This window comes from Polypterus senegalus, chromosome 4, assembly GCF_016835505.1.
Source record: "Polypterus senegalus isolate Bchr_013 chromosome 4, ASM1683550v1, whole genome shotgun sequence".
NCBI classification, from domain to species: domain Eukaryota; kingdom Metazoa; phylum Chordata; class Cladistia; order Polypteriformes; family Polypteridae; genus Polypterus; species Polypterus senegalus.
The window spans coordinates 102,957,569-102,972,324 of record NC_053157.1 but is presented as its reverse complement, the minus strand read 5'-3'; the positions used below and the strand labels follow the sequence as shown (position 1 = coordinate 102,972,324).

General features: G+C 38.2%; 1 protein-coding gene across 2 annotated transcripts in view; it reads left to right on the top strand.

Annotated features, from left to right (window-relative positions):
- The window catches only part of grid2 (glutamate receptor, ionotropic, delta 2), a 2,157,968-nt gene that overhangs the window by 2,046,069 nt on the left and 97,143 nt on the right, over nucleotides 1-14,756 (top strand). For both annotated transcript variants that reach the window (XM_039751125.1, XM_039751126.1), the window contains one exon: nucleotides 4,740-4,878. In XM_039751125.1, coding sequence (XP_039607059.1) covers nucleotides 4,740-4,878 — 139 coding nt within the window. The remainder of the gene's footprint in view (nucleotides 1-4,739; nucleotides 4,879-14,756) is intronic.

Below are 14,756 nucleotides of genomic sequence, written 5' to 3'. Positions count from 1 at the left end.
TATTGCTGTCAATGAGTTAAAAATCAAGCCCAAATATAAATCGACAAAAAGCTGATATATCTTCTTGGTTGGTGCAGAGGTAAGGACTGAGGTTGTGGGTTTGAGCCCGGGCTCTCCCCATTTTGAGTGGTGAGCTAATATTATAAAATAAAGACATACATTTAATTTGAGTCTGTAACATCTGGTGTAATTTTTTTTTTAATTTCAGTTTAATCCTCTAAGTCACGTTCACATGGTACAACGATCTTGCCTTTCCCTTAATGTGTTGCAAGGCAGAAGAGCGAAGTTCCCTTTTTTATGCATTGCAAGGCAGAAGAGCAAAGTTCCTTTTTTCAATCAGCTTTTTTTATATTTTCTCCTCCCTCCCCCTTCCCCTTACTTATCAAAAAGCATAATATTGTTTACCTAAGAATTTCATCTTACATTGTGCAAATTGGCCAACCGTTTCTGTTTTGTGTATGTGTCAGATGGGGCCCTAAAGAAGGAAAGATCATCTTTCCTGTGTCTAACAGATGCGTTCCTAAAGAGGAAGTTGTCCTAGGTCAGCTTACTGCTCCCTGTCTTATGACAGATGGCTGAATAACCTGCTGTTATAACAAGAATTATACCAAATTAAAAACAAACATTTAAGTACATACTACAAATAAATTAAGTTAGTACAAGCCGTCAAATGCAATTACACGGCAATGGGGTTGGAATCTTACTCTACATAAAGGTAATGTGGATGGTGCATAGAATAATGCCAGTGCAAAAGGAATTGTGCAGATAATACTAATACCAAAGTGACAAGTGGCAGATAATATTAAAGTAACAGATACTAAAGTGACATAATATTACATTAAAGTGACATGGCCTATACTGATAGAGTAACATATTTAAAGTGACACATTATTAGAAAAGGTCATACAGTTCTTAGCTAATATAGCTTATGAGGTAGTCCACACAAGAGCAGAGAAGGAGCATCAGGCCCAGAACTCAACCCCCCAACTCCCCTCTTTTAAAGAGTCTAATGGCTCTGGAGACAAAAGATTTTATGCATTTGTCCATTTTACAGTTCTGTGATAGCAGTCTACCACTAAACAAACTCCTCTGCTTAACTATGATTGTATATAGTAAGTGATGTTCAATGTGTATAATAGATAGCAGCTTGCATAGTGTCCTCCTCTCTGCCGCTGTCACCAGAGAATCCATTTCCATGCCAGCAACAGATCCTGCTCACCTGATCAGCTTGTCAATACAATCAGCATCTCTTTTCTTCAAACAACATCCCCAGCACACTACAGCACAGAAGAGAGCATTGGCAAACACCAACTGATCTAACATCTGCAAGAGTTTCATACTCAGCCTCCTCAGAAGAGCTGGCTTTACCTCTTCTTGCACAGATCCTTGTTCTTTGAGCAGTCCAGCCTGTCATCCAACTGCACTCCAAGGTATATATAGGTCTTGACCCACTCCACATCAACCCCTTCAATGGAGACAGGTCTCAGTGGTGGTCTTGACCTATAGTCGTCCGCAACCATTTCCACAGTTTTGGAAGTGTTCAACAGCAGTTGGTTTGACTGACATCATCCCAGAAGTCATCCTTTGAATTAAGGCTTATACTGAGGCTGTGGGTAAACCACATTGTGGTCAGATTATCTCAGTGGGGGAAAGTAGTGGCTTGATAAGCATCCCCAACATTCACATAAAGAAGGTCAATTGTCCTGTTCTTTCTAGTGGAACAATCAACATAGTGAAAGAAGGAAGTTAGAGTTAAATCCAGTGTAGTATGATTCAAATCACCAGAAATAGCAATGAAAGATTCTGGGTGTTGCATCTGAAGTCTGGCACAGGTTACGAATATGACATCATACATAGTCTCTGCATCTGCCCATGGAGGAATGTAAACAACAGCTACAATAGCGTGAGAAAACTCCCTGGGTATGTAGTATGGCTGGACATCCACCGCTAACAGTTCAATATCCCGACAACAGATTATTTCCTTGACTGTTACTTTCCCTGGGTTACATCATCTGATGTTAATAGGCAATGCAAGTCCCCTACCTTTGCTTTTGCCATAGCATTTGGCATTCCTGTTGGCTCTTAAGGTTGTAAACCCCAGAATGTCCATGCTAGCATGGGGAATGTTGTCTTTTAACCATGTCTCTGGTAGACACAGATAACAACACTTCCGATAGACCTGATTGTTTTTAATTAGTGCTGCTAGTTCGTCTGTCATGTGGACCAGCTAGTTTACATGCCCCATTACCACAGATGGAATAGATGTTTTACACTTCCAGTTTTTGTACCTGCCCTGCATCCCCGATACTTGTGCCTCAGTTCTCCCTGAGCCAGCTGTGCTCTTCCAGCGCATCTTTATGTTCAGAGTGCATGTAGCTCTTCCTTTGTGTAAACAAAGTTCCTGCCCCTCACTTGTATTATAAAAAGATCTATATCTGTATTATAAGCTCCACACATGCAGTAGACTTACAGTTGAGAAGAGACTCTATGCTGTAGGTAAAGAAAAAGAAACAAAAAAGCTGTAACACAGATGGACCTATGGGTTATGCTGTCATTCATGTCGCCACTGGAAGTTATGAATGTACAGTATGTAAATGTATGAGACAGAAAGAAAAGTTAGCATGGAAACTGGAGGATAGACAGTTACAGGAATACGCTGAAAAGAAGAAACTGCAAAATAAAAACATAGGAAAAAATGTTCCAAGGACCTTTAACAATTAATTGACAAAAGGAATAAGTTGTCAAATGCATAGTATAAATTATGCAAGGTGAAGCATAAAGGGGATGTACAAATTTAAACTGATAATCTGAGTTATTAGACAATGCAGAAATATTAATAGCATTTTAAGAGATGGGAGTGAAGAAGTGAGGTCATGCTGCCAGACTGAAAATAAAGCTATTATGACAGATGGCTGGGGCCCATGTCTGGCTGGGACTTCCCTGCAACATATGTACCCGGGGACAGGGATGGGAAGCCCAGTATCTCCTCCTGGACGCTAGATGGCAGCCTCTGACTCCCCCAGGGCTTCATGGGGGTTGGAGTTCTGTGCAGCCCTGTTGGGTTCCGCAGGCACCGCCAGGTGGTGCTGCAGCAGGAACTGCTGGCCCCTTTGGGCACTGGTTTCACCACACCCGGAAGTGCAGCTGGATGTTGGGAATCAAGCACCTGGAGCACTTCCGGGTACCCAATAAAAGGAGCCAGCGACCACCACTCAGCGGCGGTGGAGGACAAGGTTGCCTGGGAGGAGTGGTGGTACCAGAGAAAAGAGTGATTTGCTTTTTGTGTGTTGGTCGTTTGGCACTGTGTTGTGGCTGGGGGACATGGGGAAGACATGCCCTCCAGCTGAAGAAAAATAAAAAGTTTATTTATTTTACACGTGCCTGCATGTGAATCTGTGTTGGTTTGGGCGCATATATAGCGCCTTTCTTACAGTATACAGTATACAAGGATGCCACTGACAACGTCTGTAGATAGCAAAAACAGCATATTTTGACAAAAGTGGGATGAGAAGAGAAGAGAGGAGAGGAGAGGATGCTGGGACACCATTTGTGTCATTTAATGTGATGTTAAACAGCAAGTCCTCTGGCCAAATTCACCTACAAACGTCTCATTATTTTTACTATGGTAAAATAAAATAAAAACAATAATCTGTCTCACTCTTTATTACCACTATATAAAACTTTTATTTTTATGGAGTTTTATTTACCATTAAAAGGATATTTTAGGGTAATGAACATATTGAAATTGTTAGGAAATTTGTTTTGTGTCATTTTTTTTTTCAAGATGATAGTTGACATGAAAGTTGCTTTTAAGTAGATGAATATAGAATATATGTTCTAATTTAAAGACATTAAAGGTTCTACTGAAAACATAAAGAGATAATATATACCACAGGCAAATGTATAGAATTTTGTCTTAATACTAATGACTTTTTCTCTTTCTACTTTATAATTTATAATCGGTCTAATAATTGTTTTAACATTGCATATTCTAAATGGAAACTTTAAACAGAATACAATTCCTACATAGGGGATAAATTAAAATATTTCCTGATTCAAGTCCATCCTCATTGAGCAGGTTGTTGCCACAGCCCTATGGATAAGTTATGTCTTAGTCTGCAATAAATACAATAAAAGATGTGGAGTTGCAACAAAATGAATAAAGTATATCATACAAAGAATTGTGCTGAGGTCTAGTCAATACTAATAATTAGACTATATATTGCACTATTGATACAGTGTACTTACCGAAGTGTCATAAAAATAAGAATGTTGATTCTTTGCTAGTCATGTTATAGTAGTCAATATTTCTTTATTATTATTTGAGAGGAGGTATTATTTGAAAATCTCTGTTCTCCCACAGTACAATAAACTGGAACTTTATACTTATAATATACTATGTCATTGTCATTCATATATATAATTGTAAATTTTAATTACGCATGTTTCTCAAGAAATAATTATTATGTCTTGTATTAATATAGATGCACTACACTTCCTTGTTCTGCATCTTTTTCTAACATAATTGTACATAAGCAACAAGGCTGTGAGCAAATTATAAGTATTATTACCGTATATGGTTAAAAGCAAGAGACTGTCATTGATAAAGCAAGCAATCCTTTGGCTAACGGATCAATAAAGACTTGCATTTTACAGTATATCAATCAACAGCAGTTATTGATTTTAACCTAATATTATTGTTACTACTTGATAATAAATATTATTTTCTTCATTTTTAGGTGGAGAGGTTCCTTACACAACCCTGGCAACTCGAATGATGATGGGTGTCTGGTGGTTGTTTGCATTAATTGTCATTTCATCCTACACTGCAAATTTGGCAGCTTTCCTCACCATCACCCGAACAGAGAATTCTATACAGTAAGTCATATTGTTTAAAAATTCTTCATTAGTTTTTGTGACAGTTTAAGATTTCACTAATATTCTTCGAAAAACATTGACAGGATTCTTTTACAGTTTAATGTCTCATATTTTTAATCTCTTAAATCTAAAAGATGTGGTATAGAAATTTAGAGGCAGCTTTAGGATATTTAAGAAAAACAGAAATACTCCAAGAAAAATTCATACAGACTTGTGACAACGTACAAACTCTATACAGACAGTAACAGAAGCAAAATTCATAGTTCACTTTGTATGTATGCATGTACTGATTTGCTGACTTTCTAAATGTTTTTACACAGAAATATTACTTTTGTGTACAGTAAATGCAGTGTGTCTGTTATGGTGCTCAAAGTGCATGCTATCTTATTATTTGAGATTACAAGTACGAAAGATGCAGTGTTACCATTTTTGAATTGTTTGTGAAGTTGGTAAGCAGTAAAAAAAAGTAAAAACCATGCCACATACAGTACTTATAATATATTACTTAAAAAATAAGTAGTATAAACATCTGATTTAAATATATAATATATAATTATATTTTTTCAATATACAGGGTGGGCCATTTATATGGATACACCTTAATAAAATGGGAATGGTTGGTGATATTAACTTCCTGTTTGTGGCACATTAGTATATGTGAGGGGGAAAACTTTTCAAGATGGGTGGTGACCATGGTGGCCATTTTGAAGTCGGCCATTTTGCATCCAACGTTTGTTTTTTCAATAGGAAGAGGGTCATGTGACACATCAAACTTATTGGGAATTTCACAAGAAAAACAATGGTGTGCTTGGTTTTAACGTAACTTTATTCTTTCATGAGTTATTTACAAGTTTCTGACCACTTATAAAATTTGTTCAATGTGCTGCCCATTGTGTTGGATTGTCAATGCAACCCTCTTCTCCCACTCTTCACACACTGATAGCAACACCGCAGGAGAAATGCTAGCACAGGCTTCCAGTATCCGTAATTTCAGGTGCTGCACATCTCGTATCTTCACAGCATAGACAATTGCCTTCAGATTACCCCAAAGATAAAAGTCTAAGGGGGTCAGATCGGGAGACCTTGGTGGCCATTCAACTGGCCCACGACCAATCCACTTTCCAGGAAACTGTTCATCTAGGAATGCTCGGACCTGACACCCATAATGTGGTGGTGCACCATCTTGCTGGAAAAACTCAGGAACGTGCCAGCTTCAGTGCATAAAGAGGGAAACACATCATCATGTAGCAATTTCGCATATCCAGTGGCCTTGAGGTTTCCATTGATGAAGAATGGCCCCACTATCTTTGTACCTCATATACCACACCATCAATTTTTTTATTCCAACAGTCTTGGAGGGATCTATCCAATGTGGGTTAGTGTCAGACCAATAGCAGTGGTTTTGTTTGTTAACTTCACCATTCACATAAAATTTTGCCTCATCACTGAACAAAATCTTCTGTGTAAACTGAGGGTCCTGTTCCAATTTTTATTTTGCCCATTCTGCAAATTCAGTGCGCCGATCTGGGTCATCCTCGTTGAGATGCTGCAGTAGCTGGAGTTTGTAAGGGTGCCATTTGTGAGTAGCTAATATCCGCCGAAGGGATGTTCGACTAATGCCACTCTCCAGTGACATGCGGCGAGTGCTACGCTGTGGGCTCTTGCTGAATGAAGCTAGGACAGCCACTGATGTTTCTTCATTAGTGACAGTTTTCATTCGTCCACATTTTGGCAAATCCAACACTGAACCTGTTTCACGAAACTTAGCAAGCAGTTTGCTAACTGTAGCATGGGAGATGGGTGGTCTCGTAGGGTGTCTTGCATTGAAATCTGTTGCAATGACCCGGTTACTGCGTTCACCAGACATCAACACAATTTCTATCCGCTCCTCATGTGTTAACCTCTGCGACATGTAAATGGCTGTAAACAAAGAGAAACTTGTAAATAACTCATGAAAGAATAAAGTTACGTTAAAACCAAGCACACCATTGTTTTTCTTGTGAAATTCCCAATAAGTCTGATGTGTCACATGACCCTCTTCCTATTGAAAAAACAAAAGTTGGATCCAAAATGGCCAACTTCAAAATGGTCACCATGGTCACCACCCATCTTGAAAAGTTTCCCCCCTCACATATACTAATGTGCCACAAACAGGAAGTTAATATCACCAACCATTCCCATTTTATTAAGGTGTATCCATATAAATGGCCCACCCTGGTATAACTGAAATTTTCATTGATCAACAAATTAAATTATTTTCTTCGATTATATTTCTGGAAAATAAAATGTTCATGTGTTGTGGAATGTGACAGAACAGACGCATCTACATACTACACATTTTTTTCAGTGTAGCTTGCTTTTGTCATTGCAGTTGTGACATTAGTTGGCATTTGTTTCCTGAATAACGTGGCTTTGAATCTTATGGGCTTTCACATGAAGTGTTTATCCAGTAATTGCTGACTCTGTGCCATATCATAACTTTTCCAAAGATACTTACATTTTAGTGTAATATTCAGTGATGAATATATTTGAGTGATGCAGGGCACATAAAATATATACAGTATAACCAGTAACGGCGCAGAATACACTTGACTTGAGCATTCATAGTTTTCATACTCTTTCTCTGTATGTTTAACATTAGTTTGCTCAGATGTTAATGTGCTTGCTGCTTCTTGAACAGCTCTTCTTTTCTCCACCCAAGCAGCTAGCTTCTTCTCTTCTTTTGTAGGCACTCTTTTTGCATTAAAACTGATTCCATGTTTGGGTTGCAATTACTTAGTATGTTTTCTTTAATTTTTCACTTAAGCTGGCACTTAAGTCTTCAATCTTCCTCAAGAATGATTTAAGATATGAAGAAGTAGGGGAAGTGATGGCGAAGGTGGTAGGGACAAGAATGGTGTCCATATGCATGCGCCGTAAGGCCGTCCTACTGGCCACTGCTGATAATTGATTCTACAATAAAATAAAATGAAAATAAAAAGAGGGATAACCTTGAAGGTCAATCATCACCATGAAAATGGATAGTAGACATTACATAGTATATATGTATCAAATTCCAGGTCAATAGGTCAAATGGTTTGCGAGCTACATGTGATTTAAAATCCTGGACAGACAAACAAACAGTCACGGTAGCATATTATATGTAAAGATTGTGACAGATAGGGAGCGCTATCACTCCCTTGAACCCCTGTCCACGACTCCAGACACCAGGTAAAAGTCCAATAGTTGACTTTATTAAATTGCCACAGTGCAAAAAACACCCTCTCCTCCACTATACTCATACAATCACTAAAAACACAATACAATAAATCAGTCCTCCACTCCCAGACGTGTTGCCACCCTTCCACCCAGCTCAGCTCGCCTTCTGGAAGCTCCCATAGTCCTTTTCCATTCCCTGACCCGGAAGTGTTCCCAATCCCCAGTCCATGTGATCTTGTATCACTTCCGGGTCAGGTACAAAGTCCTTTTTCTTCACCCTGGAAGCACATCATTCCCCTTGTCCATGTGATTCAGACGTACTTCCGGGGCGTAAGGTAAATAACCTTTGTTCCCCCTGCAGCGTTTCCTAGTGGCCCCCTTGGCATCCAGTAGGGCTGTGTATAATAACTGCAATGTCCACGATGCCCTGCTGGTCTTCGGGGAACCTCCATACTGCAGGGAGGGTTCCACCTGGCGGCTTGGGGGTATTGGCCAGGATAAACGGCCGGCCATACACCACAAGATATAAATCTTTTTTTTTTCTGAAATATGAAATGTTTTCTTGCGACATAATAGTAACAAGCACTTCTGTTTCTTGTATACTCCCATTGTGTTACAAGACCAATCCAGATTGTAATTAATGTAGGCACCCAAGTACTTGTATCAGTGAACCACTTCCACATCCAAATCCACTCCCTGAATAGTGACTGGTCATATAGACTCTTTGGTCAGGCAAAAGTCAATAACCAGTTCCTTGGTTTTGCTGATGTTAAGCTGTAGACAATTCTTTTTATAAGAATTATCCATCTAACTCTTATACTCTCACACGCACACCCTGTTATTGCAGAATAATCAGAGAATTTCTGCAAATAATATGACCGGAATTTTACTTATAGTTCATGGTGTACAGCATGAAGAGAAAAAGAGACAGAACTTTTCCTTGTGGTACTCCAGTTTTACTTATATTCACATCAGAAACATATTTCTTGAGCCTCACAAACTGTGGTCTGCCCAACATATAGTCCATTATCCAGGACACCATATGCCCATCAGCCTGCATATTTCTGAGTTTAACCCTAAACAAGGAAGGCAACATGGTATTGAAGACACTGGAGAAATCAAAAACTATAACTATCAATTCCAGCTGCCAGAAGGAAATAAGCCTTGTGGAGCAAATAGATTTCCATTCTAATCATTGCCTGATATGCACACTGCAGTGGGTCCAAGTGGTCTTTCACTCGTATAGTTCAGGATCAACTTCTGGAAGGTCTTAATGATGTGAAAAGTAAGGGTCACTGATATGTAGCCATTAAGCTGCAGACAATTCTTTTTACAACAAGAAACAAATTCTCCATCAAACTTGTAACTGGAACAATATACCAGTTTTCCATTAGCAGTAGCACTTTCTTGAGCCTTATTGATAGACTAAACAGATAACAGAGGATACCACAAATTTTGTTGGGACAGAACTAACTCCACCTGGTTCCACAGCTTTTCATGCATGTAGCATTCTCAGTTATGGGCACATACTGATGGTCAGTGGTGGATTCATCACATCACAAGGTATACCATTTGAAGTAGTAGGAGTTGTTGATGCAGGAGGGATGGTGTGGAATGACTGGTCATTGGAAGAAGCTGGTGGTGGAAGAAAGAAAGAATTAAAAAATTGATTAAGGGCATTAGCTTTGTTCACATTCCCTTCTTGCATCTGAGCACTGAATTGCTTGAGTTATGCATAATTTTACCGAGTCCATTCCAAGTACCTTTCAAGTTATTCTGAGTGAGTTTGTTTTCTATTTTAGTTTTGCAAGGAATGAAACTCAATCAATCATAAACTACATGCTTTGTCAGTTCATGCAAAGCATTTAAAAAATTCAGTTTAGAATTATACATTGGCCATTGTAAAGATACACAAAGAAGGCAGAAAAAGGTTTGGGGAACTGCCCCCAATATTGTACAGCATACAAACCAAATCAACTCAAAGTTTCAACAAATGCCTCCAGAGCAACGTCTGGTTCCAATGTCCAAAACAGGGACAACTAAACACAAAAGAAGTGGGGTCCAATAATTGAGGCTGGAAGTGACCTTGGTAGGAGGCGCAGTTAGGCAAAGGAAGCAGGAAGTAAGTTACAGTATGTTGTTTTCCCTTTGGGAGATCTGTAGGTGAAGGAGAGGAAAGGTTAGTGCAGTTCGATAAAACCTGCTCTTGTTTTCCGCCCTCTTCCATCAGTTAAGCCCTTATTCTGCTGCACGTGTGTGACATCACATATATTGACAAAAACCTAACTATTTCCACTGTCATAAAGTGGGTGCCTTGCTAGGTCATATGTTTTTGGAATGTCCTAAACTAAGACCATTTTGGGAACAATATTTGGTTACTTCTAAGATAGTATTGAATTCACGGTTATTCCTGAGCTTTAAATGATGTTGTTTGGGGTAATTCCAGATGGCAAACCCTTATGTAACAATAAATCTATTGTGCTTTTTTAAAATTCACTCTATCTTAGTGCACTGGAAGAATCCATACCTATGGTCTTCCTTTAGAAGGAACAGTGGAAAGCTTCTGTAGAAGTTTGCAAGAATTTATTAATGTGGTTCTAAAATAAGTCTGCCAGTCCAAGCCTTCTGGGTTTTTTTCTGATTTTTTTAATATATGTGAAGTATAATGTGTTTTTGTTCACACAGCTCTCCAAGTTAGGGATAGGGCTGGGATGTTGAATTAAGATTATTATTTATAGTTTTTAACACATTTTTGGGTGGAGATGTTGTACAGATTTTTTTTATTTGGGTTGTTTTTACATATTGTTATGTAGTTCTTGAGAACAGTAAGCTATCACTTAAAACTGACCATTCTTGAAAAATTCAAGTATATGTTGCTTTATTTAGATGTTAGGTAGCTGAGATTAAAGGAATATAAAAAGTGACATCTTGGTGACATGATGGTTAACACTGCTGTCTCATACCTCCAAAGTACATAAGTTTAACTCCTAGCCTTAATACCTTCTTTATGGTGTTTGCTTGTTCTCTACATTTCCTCTCCTTTGATATTGTTTATTTGATACACTTCTACACTTTACCTCAACATGTCATTATTACTATAACATATGAAAAAAAAAATATGTTTTAGCTATGTGTTCAACATTTCTTGCCTCACACATCTAATGTCATCCTATGTATACCAAGTTCGTCATAGACAAGAAACACACATGAAATATATGTATTTCAAATCACAGTATATCATTACATATATAATACCTTACAACTCATTGCCAGATAAAAACTTCAATGCAGACTTGTGCCATGAGAATTGTGGTTGGCGATGGCTTCCAGTGGCTGAATGGGGGATGGGTAAGTGCAGGCTATGTGCCATTAATTGATACATTTGCAAAACAAAGGCGCTTATCGACTGGCAATTGGCACAGTGATGAGGAGCTATGAGTTTTCTCACATATGTCAGGAAACTTAAGATGGTCGAGTAGAACAAAATTTTGCCTGGGATTCTAGTGTTAATTGGTGTCTCAAAGCTTTTTGTGTGAGTGATTGCACTTGTGCCTTGAATGACTCGCAGCCAGTCTACAGCTGAATTCTGCCATGCTCCCAGTGCCTGCTGGGTAGACTCTGATTCTTTGCAACTCTGTAGTGTATTAAGCATGTTTAAAAATTTGTTAAAGGATATCATTTAAATAGAGAGTAGAAATGGAAATATAACAGGCTATTTAATTATTTTTGTAAATGGTCAAAGCCTGAATAATGAAGGGAAAAGGATATACTGAAAAGGCAGTATCTTTAAAAAAAATTAGCAAAAGCTGTACTGTAAGATTTAGAAGAAGGGTGAATTTGCATTCCAGAAGGCAGGAAGTACATTTTCAGTAAGAACTTTGATGTCAGACATTCAAAAACTTAAGTGGCAAGAGATTAAGAATCAAAAATAATAAAATTAAATAGGGGTCATTTGAAACATTTAAAACCGTGCTGTAAATGCAAACAGTTTAGAACAGTGATCTTTTTACAAAATAATCAAGTAATGGCAGCTTAGAGAGAATGATGAAAGAATTGTCTTCTACAAGACTAGACAGTCTGGGTATTTTGAAAATGGATGTTTCCTTGCTTTATTTCTTTCTTCTTGTTAAACCTATACTAGCTGTTGCAATAGTACTGTAGAAAAACAAGACTGAAATTAAATTTCCAGCATTATACACGGTTATCTCTGCAAGACTAACAGTTTTCCTTATAGGAAAAGACATATAATGTCTATTTATGCAAAATTAATGTATACCTGTCTACTACTGATCCAATTGTCCCTCCAGAACAGCTTGAATTCTTTTACACTAGAATTACCAAAGCCTACGAAAAAACTTGTAAATCCATCCCACCTTAAATCCCTTTGCACCTCTCTGTCAACGTCTTTTGTCTTTTAAATGTGTCGATAAGCAGCAAGCAACCTGCTCTCACATCCCCCCACCACCGCACAAAGTTTTCTCAGCTCAGGTTTGTTTACTTGCATGTCAGTTGCTTAGAGTTGTATTCTTTCTTCGATGTAGAACCCTCGTCATCATCTGAGTTCACTTCTGCTATAGCACGTCTTTATGTGAAAGCAGCAGTGTCAGATCAGGGGGAATGTGAAAATAACTGGGAAAATAAAACTGAATAAAAGTAGTATAATACAAGTACCATACATTTACACCGACTGTTACAGACTCAAATCAAATGTATGTCTTTATTCTAAAATAGTAAGAATAAGAGCAGTTCACTTCTCAAAACAGAGTCGTGCTTGATCAAACTCATGACCCTTTGATTACCAGTCAGCAGCTCTTACCGTTACGCCACCAAAGCAGTCTTAGTGAGGACGTGTCAATGTCACACCCTAACACGGGTTCTTTTTCTGCAGTTAAATTCATCAGTAAAAGCACACTTGTTTTGTTGTACATGTACCTTTTGTGAAAGTGTTTATTTGATATTTTGACTTCAGGAATCATACATTATACGCTTCATGTCTACATTTTGTCAATTATTACTAAAACATCACAAGCGTTTCTGTTTTTACCATGTGTTTACATAGATTGTTGTAGACACGGAACACACATGAAATGCATGTGTTCCAAATAACAATATAGTATTTATAAAAGTTGTCATTTTGCTTGACTTCTCATGCTACGCTTTTTTTTTTTTTTAATAATGTTTTTTATCACTATGCTGCTGCTGGAGTATGTGAATTTCCCCTTGGGATTAATAAAGTATCTATCTATCTATCTATCTATCTATCTACAACTCTAAGCAACTGACACACAGGTAAACAGACTTGAGCTGAGAAAACTTTGTGTGACGGTCGGGGGATGTGATAGCAGGCTGTTTGCTGCTTATCGACACATTTAAAATACAAGAAGTGCGAAGGGATTTAAGGTGGGACGGATTTACGAGTTTTTTCATAGTCTTTGGTAATTCTAGTGTTAAGGCATTGATCCAACAAGGTGTTAGAACATTCCTTAGGGATTGTGATTCATGCTGAGTTGACAGCATTATGCAGTGCCTGTAAATATTTTGGCCACACATTGTTTCAGTTCTACCTCCTCCCAAAGTTGCTCTGCTGTATTGAGTTTGGGAATTGTGCAGACACAGTTGAAGTAAATTCATGTCTCTGTTATGATCAAAGTACCAGCTAGAGGTGATAAACTATGGCTATAAAGGAATGCACATGATTATCAACAATACCTATGGTACAATATGACATTCAAATTACCTAGAATTGGTACTAAGATGCCATAACACTAGAATCCCTGAAACCTATGAAAAAAATCTCGTAATCCCAGGCCATCTTAAATTCCTTTGCACCTCTCCATTAGCATCTTTTGTTTTGCAAATGTGTCGAAAAGTGCAAGCAGCAAGCAGCCTGCCATCCCTGCCCCACACTGACAGAGCCGAGTCCATTGCAAAATTCTCAGAGCTCAAGTCTCTTTATCTGGCAGTGAGGTACCTGGAGTTGTATAGAGTAAATAATATGTCATTACAGTGGAACCTCGGGTCACAAACGTCTCGGAACATGTACAAATTGGGTTACGACCAAAAAGTTTGCCAAACTTTTGTATCTGTTCACGACCACACACTCGGGTGATGAACAACCCAGTTTTCCTTCGTATGCACCGATGATTTCTGCATGTGTTAAGTCTCTCCCTGTGCATTCGCTGTGAAATCTTTGTGCTCTATTTCAATTCTCTTCCAGTTTGTATGTGCCAGTGATTTACGCATATATTCAGTCTCTCCCTGTACATTACATTGTTCTTGGTCAGACGTGCATCGTGCAGAGGGACTTTACCTCAAAACTGTAATCTCCTCTCCACCCAGTTCCTTCTCACTTCTCTCCTAATGCCAGAACTCGAGTCATGCAAGGTTAGTTTTCTAGGTTGTTTATGGTTAGTTTTTGTATAAATTATAGATTTGGCAAATGTTCATTTTTTTTCCCTGGGCTTAAAACTCATTAAAAAAAAGTGTTTACAGCGAGCGGATCATAAAGCTGTAGCATGAATTCTTGCAATGTTACTTTTCTTGGTTGTTTATGGTTAGTTTTTGTATAAATTATGGATTTTTCAAATGTTCATTTTTTGTCCCTGTGCCTAAAACTCACACAGCGTAATAGTAAACTAAATGTAAAAACATTGAATAACACTGAGAAAACCTTGAACAAC